We start from the raw sequence: 22716 nt of genomic DNA on the forward strand, positions 1-22716 counted from the left end.
CATAGGCTTGGCAATGCCCTGGGCAGAAGTGGCATGTGCTACAGAGCAGCCCACAGCCTAGCAGAGCAGGAGATGCGGGAGGTCTTCCCTGGCTGGCAAGGACCCACTTCAAGCCACTCTGCCAAAAAGGCCCCTGGAAAGCTGTCTCTGTGGGTTGGAGGGCATGAAGTACACAGCAGCAATTTTCTAGAATGGAGCCAAAGCCCAGGAGTAAGCAGAAGGTGCCTCTAAGCAATCAGAAACAGATGTTTCCAGTTCATACACTAAGGCCCAAGCAGAGAACCTCCTCAGGACCTCTGCCTAAATCCTACTTGGGGTAACTATGAACAGTGTTTGAGTGTAGAGCTATGAAGTGAGGAAAGGCCCACAGGAGCAGAACTGAGATGACTGATAAGACAAAGAGCGAAGCCATGGAAGTAGACACGGGGCCCTGCTCGTGCACCAGACAAGGGCCTTGTGCAGGGGCAGGGCAGGGACTTGCACATTTAATCAGTCCCCCAAGGCATCGCTGGGTTGGCAGCAAAGACCTGGTCACTAAAATTAAAATATTAAAAATTTAAAAATACTTAGAAATAAATGTAATTAAGGAAGTAAAAGACTGTACCCTGAAAATTATAAAATATCGATGGAGAGAAACTGAAGACACACATAAATGGAAATATATCCTGTGTTCATGGACTGGAAGAATTAATATTGTTAAATGTTCATACTACCCAAAGCCATCTACATATTTCACAGAAATAGAAAAAGCAATCCTAAAATTCATACAGATCTATAAAAAGCTTTCAATAGGCAAAGCAATGCTGAGAAAGCAGAAAGCTGACAGTATCACACTGCCTGATGTAAAACTATATTGCCAAGTTACAGTCATCAAAGCAGTCTGGTACTGGCATAAAAATAAACACAAACCAATGGAATGGAATCAAGAGCTGAGAAATAAACTCATACATACACAGTCAACTAATATTTGACAAGGGAGCCAAGAGGACTCAATGGGAGAAAGGACAGTCTGCTATAAACTGTGCTGGGAAAACTGGATATCCACATGCAGAAGAATGAAACGAACTTCTAACTCACACCGCTCACAAAAACTAACTCAAAATGGACTAAACACTTACATGTAATACCCCAAACCATAAAACTTCTAAAAGAAAAATAGGGGGGAAGCTCCTTGACATTGATTTTGAAAAAGATTTTTTGGATATAACACCAAAAGCAAAGGCAACAAAACCAAAAATAAACAAGTGGTAGGTACTACATTAAACTAAAACATTTCTTCATAACAGAAGAAACAATCAGGAAAATAAAAAGGCAACCCACAGAATGGGAGAACATATTTACAAACTATCAGATAAGGGGTTAATGTAAAAAATACATAAGGGCCTGGCCGGCATGACTCAGTGACTGAGCATCGACCTATGAACCAGGAGGTCATAGTTTGATTCCGGGTCAGGGCATGCCTTGGTTGCAGGCTTGATCCCCAGAGTGGGGCATGCAGGAGGCAGCTGATCGATGATTCTCTTCCATTATTGATGTTTCTATCTCTCTCTTCCTCTCCCTTCCTCTCTGAAATCAATAAAAATATACTTTTTAAAAAGTGTACATATATATACATACATACATACATATACATATATATATATCCTCTCTAATAAAATGGTAATATGCAAATTAACCATCACTCTGCTACATAAGCCACGCCCACCAGCCAAGCCACACCCACCCGCCAATCAGGGCGAGTATGCAAATTAACCCCATCCAAGATGGCTACAGCCACAGAGAGCAAGGTTTCCCAGGTAACAGAGCAAGCCAAGCTTTCCATAGCCGTTGCAGGCCTAAGCCTCCACTCAAGCTACAAAGTTTCAATTATAGAAGGTAAACAAATTCAAACAAATGGCCGCAGAATGGAGCTTGAGAGAGCAGGCCAGGGTTGACGGCGGCAACAGGGGAAGCAAAGCTTTCCGCACACTCTGGCCGGGCTCACTCGCTTAAGGCTACAAAGTTTCAATTGTAGAAGGTGAATTAACTGTCACAGAAATGGCTGCCACCCCCGAGGGAGCAGCAGGCTTGGCTCCGCTCCAGGCTACAAAGTTTCAATTGTAGAAAATAAATTCCAGATACCAGGGCCTCCGCTTGGGTTGCCAGGGGGCATGGCCGGCCTGCAAACCACCATAGGCCCCTCACTCAGGCCGCCCCACGCCCCAAGGGAACCCCACCCTGATCTGGGACGCCCTTCAGGGCAAACCAGCTGGCCCCCACCCATGCACCAGGCCTCTATCCTATCTAATAAAAGAGTAATATGCAGATTGACCATCACTGCAACATACAATATAGCTGCCCCCATGTGGTCAAAGATCCTGCCCCCATGTGGACACAAGATGGCCACCACAAGGTGGCCAGCAGGAGAGGGCAGTTGAGAGGCACCTGGCCTGCAAGGGAGGGCAGTTGGAGGTGATCAACCCTGCAGGAGAGGGCAGTTAGGGGTGACCAGGCTGGCAGAGGAGGGAAGTTGGGAGCAAACAGGCTGGCAGGGGAGCAGTTAAGCATCAACCAGGCTGGCAGCGGAGTGGTTAGGGGGTGATCAGGCTGGCAGGCAGAAGTGGTTAGGGGCAATCAGGAAGGCAGGCAGGCAAGCAGTTGGGAGCCAGCAGTCCTGGATTGTGAGAGGGATGTCCGACTGCCCGTTTAGGCCCGATCCCACCAGGATCGGGCCTAAACGGGCAGTCGGACATCCTTCCAGGAGTCCCAGATTGGAGAGGGTATAGGCTGGGCTGAGGGACAACCCCCCGCTGTGCACAAATTTCGTGCACCGGGCTTCTAGTATATATATATATGTCTATATCTTATACAAAATGATCCATAGCAAAAAAAACACATTGACAGTGAGGAAATTGAAACAACCATCAAAAACATTCCCCCCAAAAAAGTCCAGGACCAGATGGCTTCACCAGTGAATTCTACCAAATGTTCAAAGAAGGTTTAAAACCTATCCTCAAACTCTTCCAAAAATTGAAGAAGAGGCAATATTTCCTAACACATTCTATGAGGCCAATATAACCCTGATACCAAAACCTGGCAAAGATGATAAAAAAAGAAAACTACAGACCAATGTCTCTGATGAACACAGATGCAAAAATCCTAAATAAAATACTAGCAAATCTAATACAACAGTGCATCCAAAAAGTAATACATCACGATCAAGTGGGGTTCATTCCAGGGGCACCAGGATGGTTCAACATACACAAATCAATCAATGTAATACACCACATTAACCAAAGAACGGATAAAATTCATGTGATCTTATCAAGAGATGCAGGAAAAACATCTGATAAGATACAATACCCATTTATGATTAAAATATTCAATAAATTAGGAATAGAAGGAAAGTACCTCAACTTAATAAAGGCCTGGGCCCTGGTCATGGCTCATGCAGGAGGCAACCGGTCAATGTATTTCTTTTACATTGATATTTCTCTCTGTCTTTCCCTCTCTCTTCCACTCTTTCTACAAATCAATGGGAAAATATCCTAAGGTGATGATTAAAAAACAAAAGTTTAAGATGTGGTATATACACACAATGGAATACTACTCAGCCATGAGAAAGGATGAAATAACACCATTCACAACAACATGAATGAACCTTGAGAACATCATGTTGAGTGAAATAAGTCAGTCAGAAAAAGCTAAGAACCATATGATCTCACTCATATGTGGGATATAAAACCGAAACTCATGAACACAAACAGCAGTATGGTGGTTGCCAGAGGGAAGGGGGTGGGAGGAGGAGATCCCAATACATGGTGACAGGAGAAGATTTGACTGTGGGTGGTGGGCACACGGAGCAATATACAGATCTTGTAACATAGAAACCCACACCTGGCACCTATGTTCATGTTGACCAATGTCACCCCAATCAATTTAATAAATAAATATTAAAAATAAAATATATATGCACCCCCATGTTCATTGCAGTATTATTCACAATAGCCAAGACATGGAAACAATCTAAGTATTCACTGGTGAATGAATGCATAAAGAAAATGTTGGAGGCCTAGCCGGTTTGGCTCAGTGGATAGGGTGTTGGTCTGCAGACAAAAGGGTCCTGGGTTCAATTCCAGTCAAGGGCATGTACCTCAGTTGCAGGCTCCTCCCTGGCCCAGGCCCTGGTCAGGGTGCGTGCAGGAGGCAACCAATCAATGTGTTTCTCTCACATCGATATTTCTCTCTGTCTTTCCCTCTCTTTTCCACTCTCTCTAAAAATCAATGGGGAAAATAAAACATCCTTGGGTGAGGATTAAAAAAATAGAAAGAAAAAAGAAATTGTTGGATGTACTATATACTACAATAAAATATTATTCAGCCATAAAAAGGAAGAAATTCTACCTTTTGTGACATGGATGGGTCTGGAGGTCATTCTGCTAAGTGAAATAAGTCAGACAGAGAAAGACAAATACTGCATGTTCTCACTTATATACAGATATAAAAAAGCTGAACTTGTAGAAAGAGAGAGTAGAACAATGGTTGCCAGAGGCTGGGGGAAAAGCAGAGATGTTCATGGAAGGTTACAAACTTCCGGTTATAACTTAGTCAGTTCTGGGACTCCAATGTATAGCATGGTGACTATAATTACCAATACTGTAGTATATATTTGAAAATTGTCAAGACAATAGATCTTAGATGCTATCATCACATACAAACACACAAACAGTAATGATGTGAGGGAATGGAGGCATTAATAACACTGTGGTAATCACTTCGCAATATATATGTATATCAAATCATCACGACGTACACCTTAAACTTGCATGTGTTATATGTGAATAACATTTCAATAAAGCTGGGGGAAAATACTAATTCTAAATGAGACCTGACCGTCAGGAAAGGTTAAACAACGCTCAGCCTGTTCTGCTGCAGGAAGGAAATAAAGGCAGGGGCCACTTTAGAAAGATTTCCACTCAGTGTGGTTCCCATTAAGTTGGGCACATAAAGGATAGGAACTGTCCTGGCATGTTAGAGTGACTACCTGGCGATTAGTTACTGAAAACAGTTCATTTTAGGCAAGCTCTGGATTTAATGAATGACATGGCTCAACTTCTGAGGAAAAACCCAGAACTTTCAACTTCCTGTTTCTCAATGGTCTTTTTCTCCTTTATCATCCAAATCCCAATTCCCTGGAAGAAAGAACACTCCTAAAGTCTTGGGTTTTCACTTGGGCAAAAAAATCTAAACAGTTTCTCTGTTTTAGAAGGAAACATGTGACAGCAGTTCTGGACAAATAACAAACTGTTCAAGCCTGCAGAGAAGCCCAGTGCTGCCCTAGCTGGTTTGGCTCAGCGGATAGAGCGTCCGCCTGCGGACTGAAGGGTCCCAGGTTTGATTTCAGTCAAGGGCACATTGGCTGGGATGTGGGCTCGATCCCCAGTGGGGGGCGTGCAGGAGACAGCCAATCAATGATTCTCTCTCATCATTGATGTTTCTCTCTCTCTCTCTCCCCCCACCCCCGCTTCCTCTCTGAAATCAATAAAAAATTATTTTAAAAAGAGAAGCCCAGTGCTGACTACTGGCTATTGTGAATAATCCTGCTACAGTTACATGATAAGAATCCCCTTAGTCAGTGGTTCTCAACCTTTCTAACGCCGCGACCCTTTAATACAGCTCCTCATGTTGTGGTGACCCCCAACCATAAAATTATTTTCGTTGCTACTTCAGAACTGTAATTTTGCCACTGTTATGAATCGTAATGTAAATATCTGTGTTTTCCGATGGTCTTAGGTGACCCTACTAGCGGTTCTCAACCTGTGGGTCGTGACCATCGGAAAACACAGATATTTACATTACGATTCATAGCAGTAGCAAAATTACAGTTATGAAGTAGCAACGAAAATAATTTTATGGTTGGGGGTCACTACAACATGAGGAACTGTATTAAAGGGTCGCGGCATTAGAAAGGTTGAGAACCACTGCCTTAGATGGTCTCCAGTCAAGATAGCGTGTAGGTAAATGGGGTACCGGGAACCTCCACAACCACATCAAAATTACAACTAAAGAACAACCATCATTCAGAATGCCTGAAACCCAACTGAACACAAGTTCTATAACTAAGGATATAAAGAAGCCACATCAAGATTTGAGGGGGAGTGGAGATGCAGACTGGGCAGGTTCCACACCCAGTTTCAGTCTTCCCTTAGGAGCCAGGTGTCCCAGCCCCACACCAGGCCCCGCAGCCCAGGGTCTAGTGCCGGGAAGAGAAGCCCCTATAACTTTTCACTATCAAAACCATCAGGGATTGTGGCCGAGTCACATGGAGGCTGCTGGAATCCCAGATGTTCCTCTTAAAGGGCCCAAACAGACTTACTCAGACTCACTCACTTTGAGCTCCAGCACAGGGGCAGCAGTTCAAAAGGTGCCAGGGACACATAGGGAGGAACTGAATGACTGGCATCAGGGCAAGGGCTGAAGGGCAGCGCTCTCCAGACAAGTGCTGACAGAGACACTGTTCCTCTGCTGAGCGCCCCACCACTCCCCAGAGCCAGCAGACGGGTTCCATATCAGTTTCCATCCTGAGGATTTCCTCAGACCCCACCCACCCAACTTTGGGGTCTCCCCAAGCCTTTCCAGTGGATTTTCCATACCAAGAGACTATCTTGGCTCATGTTGCTGACCTTCTTAAAATCTCGTAAACAAGTAGCATCTGGTCTCAGCAAGCCCCATACCTCTTGCTATGTGGCCCCAGGCCCAGCACTAGCAGCAGCCAGCCTTGGTTCACAACTTAGCCTCTCCTGGGCACCTCCAAGCCATCTGAAGATAGCTTTGTAGCTCATGCCAAGTGGCCTCAGGCAGGTCACAGGTGGTGGCTGACCTTGGCCTGCACCTTCCTAAAGGCCCAAGAGCCACTGCATGTGGTGGACAGCTTCAGATCACATGGAAGCACTACCTCTACTAGTGACACATTCAAGGGATGGACTCAGTGGGTATCTGAGCCCCGCTGAAGTGAGTTCTGCTCCATGGGGTTGGCCTCTGCACTGTTGATTCTCTTCTGTGGACACAGCTGGTCCTCACAACCAAAGGACCTATGGATCAATCTCTCTCACTGACATTCCAACAGCAATCAAGGCTCAACTACAACAGGAGGGTGCACCCAGCTCAGGTGAGGGGGGAGGCTGTGCCACTGGGCCCTACAGGACACCTACTACATAGGCCACTCAACAATTCCGGAGATGTAGCAATTCTACCTAATACATAGAAACAAACTCAGGGAGACAGCCAAAATGAGGAGACAAAGAAACATGTCACAAATGAAAGAACAGGACACTATTCCAGAAAAGAAACTAAATAAATGGAGACAAGCAATCTACCAGATGCAGAGTTCAAAACACTTGTTATAAGGATGCTCAATGAACTTAGGGAAAAAGTAGAGGAACTTAGTGGGAACTTCAACAAAGAGATAGGAAACAGAAAAATGGATGTAGAAAACATAAAAAAGGACCAATCAGAAATGAAAAATTACATAAATGAAATGAAGAATACATTAGGAGGAATCAACAGTTTAGTAGATAAAGCAGAGGAAAGAATCAGCGATTTGGAACATAAGGTAGCAGAAAACATCCAATCAGAAAAACAAAAAGAAAAAATAATTTAAAAAAATGAGGATAGCTTAAGGGGCCTCTTGGACAACATCAAAAGTACCAATATTCACATAATGGGGGTGCCAGAGGAGAAGAGAGCAAGAAAATGAAAACCTGTTTAAAAAAAAAATAATAATGACAAAAAATTTCCCTAACTTGGTGAAGGAAAAAGATATACAGTTTAGGAAGCACAGAGAGTCCCAAATAAGATGAACCCAAAGAGGCCCACACCAAGACACATCATAATTAAAATGCCAAAGGTTCGCAGGTTCAGACATTTGGTGTTTGTGCTTGGCTGAGGAGCCAATGGGGCGAAGCTACCATCTGTGGGATTATGACTGAACGCCTCTAAGTCAGAATCCCGCCCAGGCGGAACGATACGGCAGCGCCGCGGAGCCTCGGTTGGCCTCGGATAGCTGGTCCCCCGCCGTCCCCGCCGGCGGGCCGGCGCGCCCAACCGCTTTGCCGCGGCGGCGCGGCGCGCTCCACCACGCGTCGGGACCGGGGTCCGGTGTGGAGAGCCCTTCGTCCTGGGAAACGGGGTGCGGCCGGAAAGGGGGCCGCCCCCACGCCCTTCACGTAACGCACGTTCATGGGGAACCTGGCGCTAAACCATTCGTAGACGACCTGCTTCTGGGTCGGGGTTTCGTACGAGTCGGGGTTTCGTACATAGCAGAGCAGCTCCCTCGCTGTGATCTATTGAAAGTCAGCCCTCGACACAAGGGTTTGTTAAAAAAAAAGGAAAAAAAAAAAAAGAAATAAAATGCCAAAGGTTAAAGACAAAGAGAGAATCTTAAAAGAAGAGAAAAGCAGTTAGTAACCTACAAGGGAGTGCCCATAAGACTCTGAACTTATTTCTCAACAGAAACTTTGCAGGCCAGAAGGAATTGGCAGGAAATATTCAAAGGGATGAAAAGCAAGGACCTACAACCAAAGTTACTCTACCCAGCAAAGTTATCATTTAGAATTGAAGGTCAGATAAAGAGCTTCACAGACAAGAAAATTCTAAAGGAGTTAATCACCACCAAACCAGCATCATAAGAAATGTTAAAGGGTCTTCAGAAAGAAAGTAAGAAAGAAAGAAAGAAAGAAAGAAAGAAAGAAAGAAAGAAAGAAAGAAAGAAAGGAATGAATCATAAAATGGCAATCCTACCTAATAATAGAGTAACATGCAAATTGACCACACCTTCGCTATGCCTAAGCCACGCCCACCAACCAATCAGGGAGAGTATGCAAATTAACCCAACAAAGATGGCGGTTAATTTGCATATCAAGACAGCGTAGAAAGAAGCAAGCAGGCAGGGCAGCGGAGAAGGGAGGCAAGCCGGTGCTGCCTGACTTAGCCCGAATGGTCCAGGCCGCCATGGACCCGGCAGGCCTGGTGGGCAGCACCTGATGTCACCCACAAGGTCCAGGCCATGATAGTGACCGGGCAGACTCGGCTGGCAGCACCTGACACTGTCCGCGGGGTCCAGGCAGTAATCGGGACCAGGCAGGCCCAGCGGACAGCGCCGAACATCACCCGCGGACCGGGAAGCCATTGGGACTAAGCATGGCAGCTGTCCGCGGGGTCCAGGGGGGCGATCCGGTAGGGCAGGCGGCATGGACAGCACCTGATGTCACCCGCGGGGTCCGGGCGGCAATCGGGACTGGGCTGGCCCGGCAGATGGCGCCTGACGTCGCCCACCGAGTCCAGTCTTCGATCGGGACCGGTCAGTTTCAGCAGGCAGCGCCTGACACTGCTCGCGGGGTCCAGCAGGAGATCAGGACCTGGCAAGTGGCATGGATAGTGCCTGACGCTGCCCGGGGGGTCCAGGGTGCTATTGGGACCAGGCAGGCAGCATGGACAGCGCCTGACGCTCCCCGCGGGGTCCAGGGGGAGATCGGGACCGGGCAGGTGGCATGGACAGTGGCTGATACTACCCACGGGGTCCAGGCGGCGATCGGGACCGGGCAGGTGGCATGGACACCGCCTGACGCTGCCCGCAGGGTTCCCGCAGCAATCGGGACCTGGCTGGCGGCATGGACACCACCTGACGCTGTCTGTGGGTTCCAGGGGACGATCGGGACCTGGCAGGCGGCATGGATAGCGCCTGACATCACCCACAGGGTGCAGGCGGTGATCGGGACTAGGCAGTTCTAGCAGGCAGCGCCTGATGCTGTCTGTGGGATCCAGGGAGCTATCGGGACCAGGCAGGCGGCATGGACAGCGCCTGATGTCACCCGCGGGGTCCAGGCAGCGATCAGGACCAGGCAGGCGGCATGGATAGCACCTGATGTCACCTGCGGGGTCCAGGGTGCAATCAGGACTGGGCAGGTAGCGTGGTCAGTGCCTGACTGCCTGCGGGCTCCATAGGCGGGGGTGGCCAGGGTCTCCGGGATCACTGTCTGCCCCCGGGCCACCTGAGGACACCGGTGGAGCAGGCCAGGGTTGAACATTTTAATGAAAATGCAATGCCTGTGCCCTGCCCCACCGCGCCCATCCCTGGAGAGGAGAAGGAAGTGGGCAGTTAGGAGGCACCGGGTCTCTGATGTGGCCGGGAACAACCTCCAGGCGAACTACCCGGAAGAGGTGCTGAACCATGAGGATGCAGAGGGCTGGCTGATGGCGGTGAGCAAAGGTGCAGATGAGGCGGCTCTTGCCAGCACTGAGCTGGAAAAGCGCATCGAAAGCCTGATGGACAAAATCGCCTTTCTGAAGAAGGTGCATGTCCAGTATGCTCAGATCTCCGTGGAAATGGACGTGTTCTCCAAGTCCGACCTCTCCGCTATGCTCAAGGACATCCGCACCCAGTATGAGAAGCTGGCTGCCAAGAACATGCAGAATGCCGAAGAATGGTACAAGAGCCGCTTCACCATGCTGACAGAGAGCACTGCCAAGAGCACCTATGTGGTGCGGGCCAGCAATTGCTCAAGGCCAAGACCGTGGAGATTGAAGCAAGCTGGGGCATGAACAAAGCGCTGGGAAAGCAGCTGCAAGAGCTGGAGGATAAGCAGAACTCTGACGTTAGTGCTATGCAGGACACAATCAACAAATTAGAAAATGAGTTGAGAACCACAAAGAGTGAAATGGCAGGATACTTAAAAGAATACCAGGACCTCTTCAATGTGAAGATAGTTTTGGACATTTACATTGCAGCTTACAGGAAACTCTTGGAAGGTGAGGAGACCGGCTCAGTTTCACCAGCATGGGAAGCATAGCCAGAGCTACTCCCAGAGTTCCCAGGTCTTTGGTGATCTGCCTACGGTGGTTTACAGACTAGCTCCTACTTGATGTCTGCTCACTCCTTCCCTTCTTAATACACCAGCCACGTCCAGGAGGAGCAGATCGAGGTGAAGGAGACCATTGAGGCTACAAAAGCCGAGGAAGCTAAGGATGAACCCCCTTCTGAAGGAGAAGCTGAAGAGGAGGAAAAGGAGAAAGAAGAGGCTGAGGAAGAGGAAGGAGAGGAAGATGAAGAAGGTGCCAAGGAAGAATTTGAGGATGCAAAGGAGGAAGAAGGAGGTGAAGGTGAAGGAGAAGATGCCCAAGAAGCTGAGGATGAGAAGAAAGATGAAGGTGCTGGGGAGGAGCAAGCAACCAAGAAGAAAGATTGAGCCCTCCTTTTCTTAATTATTTCAGGAATAATCCTCCCAAAACCAGGTCAACCCCACCACCAACCAAGCAGTTGAGTTCCCAATACCATACGAATTAAGAAGTCAATATATATAACATTCTGAGGTGACTCAGGTTGGACATTAAATGTTATGCTATGACTTTTCTCCTTATGCAAAGTATCTGTTTGCTTGCACAGTGGCTTCCTGGCTTGCTGCCAGCCTGTGCATGGTCCACGCTTATGAGTTCAGGATCTATGACAATGTGAATAATTCAGATGTTTACAATAAAAACACATGAATACAGGAATTCACTAATGTTAATGTTAAATTTCATGGAAAAAATAATCCTTTGAATCTTTGGTTGTTAGAAATTAAAGACCTCATATCATGTGCAATAAACAGTAAATAAAGTTACACTGAATGACAAAAAAAATACATTAGAGGCCAGGAAATGTCAAAAGAACGGGGGAACCATTCCCAGATCAGGAAGGGAAGTCACAGGGTATATATTATTGCTACGAATACAGTATTTCCTACTACTTACAACATATACAATGTAATGTATTAGATGCCTTCCTATTGGATGAAGTATGTATTCTCATAGAGTAATACTGGTAGATATGTTATAGTTATGGCAGTATGTCATATTATCTTTATTAATAAAAGGGTAATATGCTAATTAGACCATGAGACCTTCCAGATGTCCTTCTGGACAAAGCCATGGTGGCGGGGCTGAGGCAGAAGCGGTTATGGGTGATCAGACCAGGAGGGGAGGGCAGTTGGAGGTGAGCAGGCTGGCGGGGGGGTGTAGTTGGGGGCAAGCAGGCCAGCAGGCAGAGTGGTTAGGGGAGATCAAGCAGGCAGGCAGGTGAGCGGTTAGGAGCCAGTAGTCCCACATTGGGAGGGGTTTGTCCAACTGCAGGTTTAGGCCCGATCCCACAGGGGTCCCAGATAGGAGAGGATGCAGGCCAGGCTGAGGGACCACCCCCTCCCTGGGCACGAATTTTGTGCACCGGGCCACTAGTAAATACATATCTATCAATAATTACTTTAAAAGCTCCAATTAAAAAAATAAGGTGACTGAATGGATAACAAAACAAGACCCTTACATATGCTATCTACAAGAGACTCACTTCACATTAAAAGATACACACACAAACTGAAAGTAAAGGGATGGAAAGAGATATTTCATGAAAATGGAAACAAATAAACAAAAAGCTGAGGTAGCAATACTTATACCAGACAAAATAGACTTTAAAACAAAAGCTATAATAAGAGACAAAGAAGGATCCAGCAATTCCACTTCTGAGTATTTATAAGAAGAAATACAAAACACTAAATCGAAAAAGACATATGCATCCATATGTCTATTGCAGTATTATTTACAACTAGAGGCCTGGTGCACAAAATTCGTGCACTCGGGGTGGGGGGATTCCTCAGCCCGGCCTGCACCCTCTCGCAGTCTGGCAGCCCTCGGGAGATGTCCAACTGACGGCTTAGGCCCGCTCCCCGGCAGTCAGACATCCTTAACACTGCCGCAGAGGCAGGAGAGGCTCCTGCCACTGCCACTGTGCTCACCAGCCGTGAGCCCGGCTTCTGGCTGAGTGCACTGACCACCAGGGGGCAGCTCCTGCATTGAGCATCTGCCCCCTGGTGCTCAGTGCGTATCATAGTGATCAGGCATTCTGCCATTCGGTCAATTTGCATATTAGCCTTTTATTATATAGGACAGCCAAAAAATGGAAGCAACCTAAGTGTCCATCAATAGATGAACAGATAAAGAAAAAGTGGTGCATATATATAACGGAATATGACTTAGCCATGAAAAAGAATGAAATCTTGCCATTTGTATCAACATGGATGGACCTAGAGCAGTGATGGCGAACCTATGACACGCGTGTCAGCACTGACATGCATAGCCATTTCTGATGACACGCGGCCGCTGAGGCGGCCGCATGCCAAGGATGAAACATTTGCTGCTCCTAAGGATGAAACATTTGCTGCTCCTGAGGATGAAACATTTGCGACTGGAGTCTTGGAGTTAGACGCAAATGTTTCTTCCTCCCCTATTAGACACTCTGTGCCGGAGGTCTGTAGGCCAAAACAACAGAAGTCTGGCACAGAGCATCTAGTTCTGGGACTTCCGGTTAAGCCAGGATCTTTGCCCTCACTTCCGCCAGCAGAGCAGGGAGCAGCAGAACGCAGCGGGGGACGCATCTCTGGGGGCCCTGCCATTACCAGTAACCAAATAACAGTTAACCACAGCAACCATTATCTACTGTTCTGGGGTGTCATGGATTTCTAATCCATCATTACTGAGATAAGTGAGGGGGAGGCTGGGAGAGGCGAGGGTTTGTGGCGTGCTATGGGTGCCGTTTCCCGCCATTAGAAATAGCGGCAGCCATTTTAATTCACATAAGGAACACCATCTTGCTCCATAGTGCAGACTCCATTTCACCACTACTACTGTTGTGCATCCTTATTAACCCCTATTTCTGCTTATTAACCCTGCCCTTTCCTAAAAGACAGTTATATGCACCATTTTGTGGTTAGTTAGGCTAGTTAACCCCTAATTGCCTGCAGGCCTAACAAGCTATCTATAATTCTATCTTCTGTCACTGCCACCCTGATGGAGAACCCAAAAAATAAAAAACTAAGGTTAAGTAAAGGAAGTGGTAGTAGCAGTGGCCGACCCTTTCAAGAGACATGGACCGAGATGTATGGCTTTATAGAAAAAAATGGCAGATCATTTTGCGTTCTATGTACTGAAACGGTAGTAAGCAGAATGTGGAATATAAATAGACATTTTGAAACTAATCATTCCCAGCTCTTGGAAAAAAGTGAGGATGAAAGGAAGGAATACATTTCCAGGCAGCTACACCTTTATAAGAGCCAATCTAATTCTATCCTTAAATTTATGAAAGGCTCTACAAATTTAACATCTGCAAGTTTGAGCATTGCTCACTCTATAGCTCAGCATGGAAAAGCGCTCAGTGAGGGAGAATTTATTAAAGAAACTCTCCTAAGATGTACACCAGTTCTATTTCATGATATGCAGAATAAAGATGCAATTATTAAGAGAATATATGAGTTACCACTCAGTAGAAATATCATAAAAGACCGAATAATGAGACTGAACACAAACGTACAACATCAATTAAAGAGAGACATAAGGAAGTGTAAATATTTTTCAGTCTCTCTTGATGAAACTACTGATGTCACATCACATGCTCAGTTGGCCATTATTGGTCGATATTCTGATGGGTCTCACAATGAGAGAAGAGTTGATAAAGTTAGTATCAGTGTCAACAAGTAAATCAGGAAGCGAAATATGTAAGGTTGTTATACAAACATTTCGTGACCTAAGCATTGATATCTCTAAAGTTGTGTCAGTGACGACAGATGGGGCACCAAATATGGTGGGGGAAAAAGTCGTTTTTGTCAAATTGTTTACAGAAGCTATTGGACATCCGATTGTGCCTTTTCATTGTATTATCCATCAGGAGGCTTTACGTGCCAAGGCAGGATTCACTGACTTAAACGACTTAATGTCAGTTGTTACAAAAATAGTTAATTTAATAGCTGCTCGCCCCCTTCACAAGCGAGAATTTTCGGCACTTTTACTGGAGGTTGATTCCACCTACAGTGGACTGCTGATGTACAATAATGTAAGATGGCTGAGCCGAGGCAAAGTTCTTGAGCGCTTTGTGGAGTGCTTTGAAGAAATTAAGGTATTTCTTAATGATAAGGATCTGGGAAACTTTCCTCAGCTTAATGATGATAAGTGGGTCAACACCCTGATGTTTTTTACAGATCTCTCTGTTCATATTAATGAACTGAACTTAAAGTTACAAGGTTTTGGCAAAAGTATTGACGTTGTGTTTGGATACATAAAAGCTTTTGAAAGTAAAGTTAAAATTTTCAAGCGAGATGTAGAAACTAAACCATAAGTATTTTCCTCGAGTAACTAAGTATTTTTTTAAAAAATATATTTTATTGATTTTTTACAGAGAGGAAGAGAGAGGGATAGAGAGTTAGAAACATCGATGACAGAGAAACATCGATCAGCTGCCTCTTGCACACTCCCTACTGGGGATGTGCCCGCAACCAAGGTACATGCCCTTGACCGGAATCGAACCTGGGACCCTTGAGTCCGCAGGCCGACGCTCTATCCACTGAGCCAAACTGGTTTCGGCGAGTAACTAAGTATTTTGAGAAGGCCAGTGCAGCTGTACAAAATGAAATGCAACTCTTGCATATGAAGTACCAGCATGTTTTAGACTCGTTACTTGACCAGTTTAGTGATAGATTTAGTCAATTTAGAAGTCTAGAACAGACCGTGAAAATAATTAAGTATCCTGATGTAGTAGTCTACAGTAGTTTGGAATTAAATGGTTTCCAATGGATGCAAACTGATGATTTGGAGATGCAACTTGCAGAATTTCAAGATAGTATCTGGGCTCAGGTGTTTGTTGACTTGAGGTCAAAGCTTGAGAATCTAGAAAGGTGCCGCTTGGAGAATCAAGAGGAGTGCCACTACGAACAGGAAATTTGGAGTGCCTGGAACCGACTACCAGACACTTTTAGCACCCTGAAAAATATAGCAATGGCTTTACTCACAATTTTTCCCTCTACATACTTTTGTGAGGCCTTATTCTCAGCGTTAAATAATATCAAAACCAACAAAAGAAACAGATTGACAGATGAAGTTAGTAGTCCTTGCTTGGGCCTAAAGTGTACAAAATACCAACCTTCAATTGAAGATTTAGCCAATGAAATTCAGCAACAAAAAAGTCACTAATAGGCAGGTTAAAGAATTCCCCCTCCTCCGCACTTATCTTAGTTCACGGCACCCCACACAAGCTAAATAATATCAAGACCAACAAAAGAAACCGACTGACGGATGAACAAAGAAGTCACTAAGCAGGTAAGTTAAATATTTAGTTTTTGGCTTATTAAATACAATTATATATAACAATTATACATTTATGTTATTTAAACTATAAATATCGCGAAATAATGTTTTTTCCTCAAAGTGACACACTACCCGAGTTATGCTCAGTTTTTTGGCGAAGTTTGACACACCAAGCTCAAAAGGTTGCCCATCACTGACCTAGAGGGTATTGTGCTGAATAAAGTCAGACAGAGAAAGACAAATTCCATATGTTTTCACTTATATGTGGAATCTCAAAAACAAAAACAAAAACAAACAAGCAGAACAAAAATAGACTCATAGATACAAAAACATTCTCATAGATGCCAGATTGGAGGCAGCAGGGGTGTTGGGGAAATGGGTGAAAAAGGTGTACCGTATTTTCCAGCGTGTAAGACGACTTTTTAACCCAGGAAAATCTTCTATACACCCAGTTGTCTTATACTCCAGAAAATACGGTAGTTATAAAATAGGCATGGGGATGTAAAGTGCAGCATAGGGAATATAGGCAATAATATTATAGTAACTATATATGGTATCAGATGGGTACTAGATTTATACAGGTGATAACTTTGTAAGTTATATAAATGTCTAATCACGGGTTGTACACCTGAAACTAAAATAATATTGTATGTCAACTATAATTTAAAAAGAAAAAATATATTTTTAAAAATAATTTATTCACTGTGGCCCAGATTTTTTCAGCTTCTAAGACAGAAGTAACACCAGAAGTTGTCCCTTTTAATTTTCTGACATATTAAAGAAGGGCAGAAATCTGTCTGTTTCTTCCTGACAGGAGTCGCTTGGCTGACTTTTTCAAGAACCTCCCAGTGATGATCACTTTTTACTCCAGAATCCACAGCTGGGTACCTCACTAGCTGTGAAGTCTGGGTAAACCCCTAGACACCTCTCTGAGCCTCGGTGTTTTCATCCCAGTGAGGGAGATGATGAAACCTATTTGGGAAGGTTATTGTAAACATTTGCATTAACATCTGAAAAGCTCAGCAGCAGGGCAGGTACTGGGGTGGAAGTCAGCAGTTTATACAGGAAACTGGCACCCACGGGTGCTATGGGAAAGCTCCACTAGGCCCTAGTGGCACACACACCATGCCATCAATGGCACACATTGGAGGCTGTGCTGAGTGGACAGGGGGAAAGCCCTGAGAGTGAGGCAAGGTCGGGAGCATGGATTTTCCAAGATGCTTTCCCATCCACTGGAGGACAGTACTCACTGTTAATGCCAGCATCACTTCTCTGTAGTTCCGGTTCCCGTTTAGCCGCTTCTTCAGGGCTCGAATGGCATCCTTTGGCCTGGAGAAAAGGACATATTAAGATCCTTAAAAATTACATTTTGGGACACTGTCCTACAGATTCACTGCCATTTTTGTGAAATAGCATATCTACAAAGTTATTTGCTGAAGCATGTTTGTAATTGTAGAAGGTTGGAAACAAACTAAACACCCATCAACATGAAACAGGGTAAATTAAAGCTTGTTTATCCATATAATGGAATACTATGCAGCTGCACAAAAGAATACACTCCTTGCGCATCACCATGGAGCAAACAATGTGAACAGTCATCTGCAGAGCAGGGCATAAGATGTGCTCCTGTTTGAGTTACCCAAGGACAACAGACACAGACACAGGGCACACCGGCCAGGGGAGAGAATATCTGGAAAGAGCCACAGAAGCTGGTAACGTCGGCTGCCCCTTCCGAGGGAACTGGGTGCCAGAGAGGACAGGGAGGTTTTTCACTTTGTCTATTTGCAGCCCTTTTGACTTTTGTATCACAGGCAAGTATTTGTCCAAAACAACACCAGCCCACTGCGCGTGGGTGCACTGAGGAGACCACAGAGAGAGAATGGCCGGGTCCTTGCATAGGCCTGGGGCTCAGCTCCTCCCCAGCTCCATGGAACCCCTTTTTCTCTGAGAAAACTTTAGTCTCCTCAAAACCCAAGGAACTGTGCGCTTTTAGGTAAGGGATCTGCTGTGGATCCCCAGAGAGAATCTCACAGAATTATAGGCAGTCCCCTGTTTACAGTGGGCCTGTTCAAAAGCTCACTCATCAGTTGATTATTTGGAACTTGAAACACATTCTTCCTTAATCACTGTTGGAACTGGGAGTTAGAGTCCCCAGCAGCCCCCTAACAAGTACAGTCCGTATGCCTGGCATGTTATTTAATTTACTCTATGTCAGGATTAAACAAAGGTGTGGACCTAGGAGGCACTTTCGGCATGGAGCCCCTGCTGGCTGGCCCGGGGAAGCCCCATCACCTGAGCTCTGGGAGTCCCAGTCCAGCTGTAGGCCTGCCTTTTGCTCTCACAAGTGGCGCCAGCCTTCTACAGATTCACGTGTCAATACATCTGATCTTTCCAAAGTTGCAGGTTGGTAAGTCAGAAACCTTCTATTCCTCCTGAAATATTTATGATCCACTTACCAAATGAAAAAGTCCTTTAATATGTGTATGAGGAAGGGGGGCGGGGGGAGGTGGAAGCTCGGCTAATCAGCCCAATTTAAACAGAAATACAGCAAGGCAAGGCTTCAAGAAGAAATGTAAAGCCCTGGCCGGTGTGGCTCAGAGGTTAGAGTGTCAGCCCATGGACCGAAGGGTCACAGGTTCAATTCCGGTCAAGGGCACATACCTGGGTTGCAGGTTTGATCCCCCTGCCCCTGTCAGGGTGCATGTGCGGAAGGCAACTAATCGATGTATCTCTCGCATATAGATGTTCCTCTTCCTCTCCCTCCCTCCTTCCCTTCTAATCTCTCTAAAATAAATCAATGGGGAAAGAATGAAGAAATTTAAAAGTACCTGAGACCTACTTCCCCCTCCCAATTTGAAAAATGGCTGCCTGCAGGAAGCCTTGGCTCTGAGTCCAGGGGCTGATGGGACAAGGCTCTCTGGGGAATGTGTCCTTGCAAGTGTTTGCAGTATGGCCGATTCCACACAGGAATGCTGATTTCTGCAAATGTGGGACTTGACAAGCTCTCAGCTTCGAGGGCTGTTTGTGGACTTGAGCTGGTGAAGGTCCACAGCTACTAGCCAGAGCATGGAGTGGCTTCCTCTCTCCAGGGCTCTGCCCAGCCTGGTTAGCCCTGGCCCATGGCAGCCGCCCCTCTCAGTCCAGTCTCACTCCTCTTCTCTTGAACTTCCATGGAGCAGAAGAATGGGAACAAGCTCCAGGCTGTGCTCCCTGAGCTCAGGAGCAGAGCTCCCCAGAGCTCCCAGTGGGGGAATGTGCTGGGGGAAGCAGCCAGCAGGCTCCCTCCCTGGAGCCACAATGAAAACTCACCCTCAGAAGGACTACCTGGGAGTGACTGGGTGAGCACAAATGCAAGCATTTCCCTCCCCGGGGAAGGCTTCAGAGGTGAGTATCAAGTGTCAGAACTGCCAAGTTTTAAGCAGCAGCCGCAGGTTGGACAGCAAGGAGAGCTAGGAACAGGGAGACGGGAGAGGGAAGAATCGATAGCCAAGGAGCAGAAAGAATCAGGAGACAGCGACAGGTGTGAGAGGTCCCAACACCCTGGCAGCTTTGGCAGGAAAAGCCAGGCCCTCAGGGCTGCCCCAGGGCCTCAGGTCAGGCCTATGGGCCCCCGAAGTGAAGTAAGAGACCTTTCCAGTCACCGTGAACTCACCCTGCCTGCACTTCTGAAGTGCTTTCTCCTTATTCCTGGATGGAGGACATGGCTGCCCCATGACTCACCTCGAACACCTCCCCTCCATCCTTCCCCAACCCCACTCCGCTATGGGCTTGCTCTACGGCACTGACCTGGCAGTTGCTCCTCTGCACCCCTCCTGCTTAGAGGCTGGGAAACAGACAAAGCTTCAGTGAGCTGGGAAGATCCAGAAACTCATGAACATGACCCAGGTCAGTGCGTCCTCATCAGAGCTGCACATCAGAAGCAGAGAGCACTTACCAGATCCACGTGCCTATGCCCTCATTAGGTAGGACTGGGTGAGGCCTGGCAAACAGGCTGTGCACCCTCCCTGGGGAGGCTACTGAGCCAGGCATTCCTGGCTAATGACCAAGAATTCAGGATACAAGGGGCTGTCACACAAGGCCTCAGGCTGGAGGTGACCTCAACTCTGGAAATTGGGGAAAGCCCAGGGAGGGGCCTGTGGGGCACCCATCGGGACCCCAGCCTCCCAGAGGTAGAGCTGTGAGTACATAAAAGAAGTGCAGGCAAGGTGTTGGTGGCTGGAGCCAGGTCTTCCGGGGCTTACACCCTGCCCTTCATAGCTGTGGTGTGAGACCTTTGGCAATGACCAAACCACCCTGGGCCTCAGTTTCAACATTAACACAAACTGTCTACCATATAGGGCTGTTGGGGGTGGTGCTGCATGAGCTGGTACAATCCAGGGCACGGCATGGGGGCCCGGGGGTCCGGCACGTGGCAAGTGCTCAGAGAATGGCCGAGGTAAGGGCAGTGAACCCATGAGACAGGTACTACTGACACCCCCATTTGTTAATGAGGAAACAGACACAGAGATTAAGTAACTCACCCAGGGTCACATGACAAGTGAGTGGAGGACCGAGGACTCGGGCCCAGGCTGGTGGCTCCAGACTCCATGCCCCTAACCCACTGCACTCCTTTCCTATGTCGCATACACTGCCCTCCAGCCAGGGGGTCTACTTCCTTCCCCTGCCATCCACCCTCACTTGGCTGACCTAGGACTCCACTTGGATGTCACCTCCTCTCAGAACCCTTTGCTGCTGACGCCCCATGGCTGGCGAGCTGCCCCTGCTCTAGTATCTCTCCTTAACTCTGTGAGCGTCTTTCCAGAGCACTGTCACGTGGATACGGTTATATTGTTCACCTAGTTAACAAATGTTTGTCAGAACCAATTGGGTGCACACTACGCTAGGTGCTAGGGATGAAATGGTGGCAAAACAGAGTTTCTGGCCCTGGCTGGTGTGGGTCAGTGATTAGAGCGTCAGCCATCACACCAAAAGGTCTGGGGTTCAATTCCCGGTCAAGGGTTGCAGGTTCGATCCCCAGCCCCTGGTTGGGGGCATGTGCAGGAGGCAACCAATCACTGTGTCTCACATCCATTTCTCTTTACCCCCCACCTCTCTCTCCTACCTCCTCTCCCTCCCTCCCTTCCACTCTCTCTAAAAATCAATGAAAAAAATATCCTTGGGTGGATTAACAACAACCAAGTGGAGTGCGCAGTCTAGGGGGAAGTGGGGATGAGACAGCCCTCGGACAGAGGTCCCGCAGATGTGGAAGTGTAAACTGTGATGAGAGTGCATAAGGAACAGGGCACTGTGAAATCACATAACGAGGACTTGTCCCAATCAGGAGGGAGGGGTGTCAGGGCAATGAGACAAGTGAGTGGAAGAGTCAGTGAGAGGGAGAGGTGTGGGGAGGGAAGAGAAGGACACTAGGCCTGGAGCCCCGAAGCAGGAAGAAGCGTCAGGGTACCCACCATTAGCCAGGCTTGTGCGGAGAGATCTTGGCAATGACCTCATAGCAGAGGCAAGGAGAGGACACCCCCAGGAAGCACTGGGGGCTCTCTGGAAGTAGAGGAACAGGAGTGCGGGTCACTTCAGGAAGAAAGCGCTTTGAGGACAAGCCTGCAGCCCCTGGAAGGAGGCCTGTCCCTTTGGAAGGAGAGGCTCTATTCTGAAACACTGGCATGTATGCCCCTCCCATTTGTGGAGAATTGCAAACAGGGCTCTGGAAAGTTCAAGGGGCCGAAAGATCGAGGGGCTGAAGGGTGAGGACAAGAGGGCAGGACCCCAAATGGAGTGGCCGGAGGCAAAGGTTATCCCACAGGGTCTGTGAAGGATTTCCCAAGAGACGGCTTGTTAGCAAGGGAGAAACTTCGTGAGTTCTGCATTTCCAATAGCCCCTCTGCCTGCAGCATGGAGAACAGACAAAGGGGAAGAGGCCAAGGTAGAGGGACTACCCATGGGGACAGCCCAACCTAGAGGATGACACAGGAAAACAGCTCTTTCCAGCCCGACTGGGTCCACCTCTCTAGCCTCTGTTCCAGAAAATCCCCTCCCCACTTCTTCCCTACATACCCAGACCTCACCTGTACACTCCCCCCGCGCCCCATGCCCTTGCCATGCACCCTTAGCTACATAGCACGCTTCTCCTCTTCCTGCCATCCTCGGGGCTCAGCCCACAGCCTGCCCCTCCAGGAGGCACCCGCTGTCTCTGAGTGTCAGCAATGGGCACACTTCTCTGCCACAGCCCAGCTGGTCCTGCTTGTGAGTGCCCCAAGAGCAGCCGTGGCACACTCACCGTGGCATCTGGGCCTCCACCTGTGGGGCCAACAAATGTGGCTGAGCAGCTAGATAAACAAGTAAATGAGTGGCGTCTGGGGTGGACGTAAAGAAGAAAGGAGCCCGAGTAGGGCTGCAGGGAGAGCCCAGTGGCTATGGCATTAGACATGTGGAGGCCCAAGTTCGTGATTTCGTCTGTGAGCCAGACACCGAGCTGATCAGCCATTGAGACTGCAGAAATAGGTCAACTTTCACCAACGACTCCCAAACACACATCTCCAGCCCAGGCCGCCACCCCCACCTCCAGACCCCTCCGTGCCATCGCCC

At 47.4% G+C, this 22716-nt stretch overlaps 1 protein-coding gene across 7 annotated transcripts in view; it reads right to left on the reverse strand.

Moving 5' to 3' along the window:
• Window positions 1–22716, reverse strand: part of TOM1L2 (target of myb1 like 2 membrane trafficking protein) — a 154924-nt gene that overhangs the window by 46163 nt on the left and 86045 nt on the right. For all 7 annotated transcript variants that reach the window (XM_054709912.1, XM_054709913.1, XM_054709911.1 and 4 more), the window contains one exon: window positions 17388–17466. In XM_054709912.1, the coding sequence (XP_054565887.1) occupies window positions 17388–17466 (79 nt within the window). The remainder of the gene's footprint in view (window positions 1–17387; window positions 17467–22716) is intronic.

This window comes from Eptesicus fuscus, chromosome 20 (genome assembly GCF_027574615.1).
Source record: "Eptesicus fuscus isolate TK198812 chromosome 20, DD_ASM_mEF_20220401, whole genome shotgun sequence".
Lineage (NCBI taxonomy): Eukaryota > Metazoa > Chordata > Mammalia > Chiroptera > Vespertilionidae > Eptesicus > Eptesicus fuscus.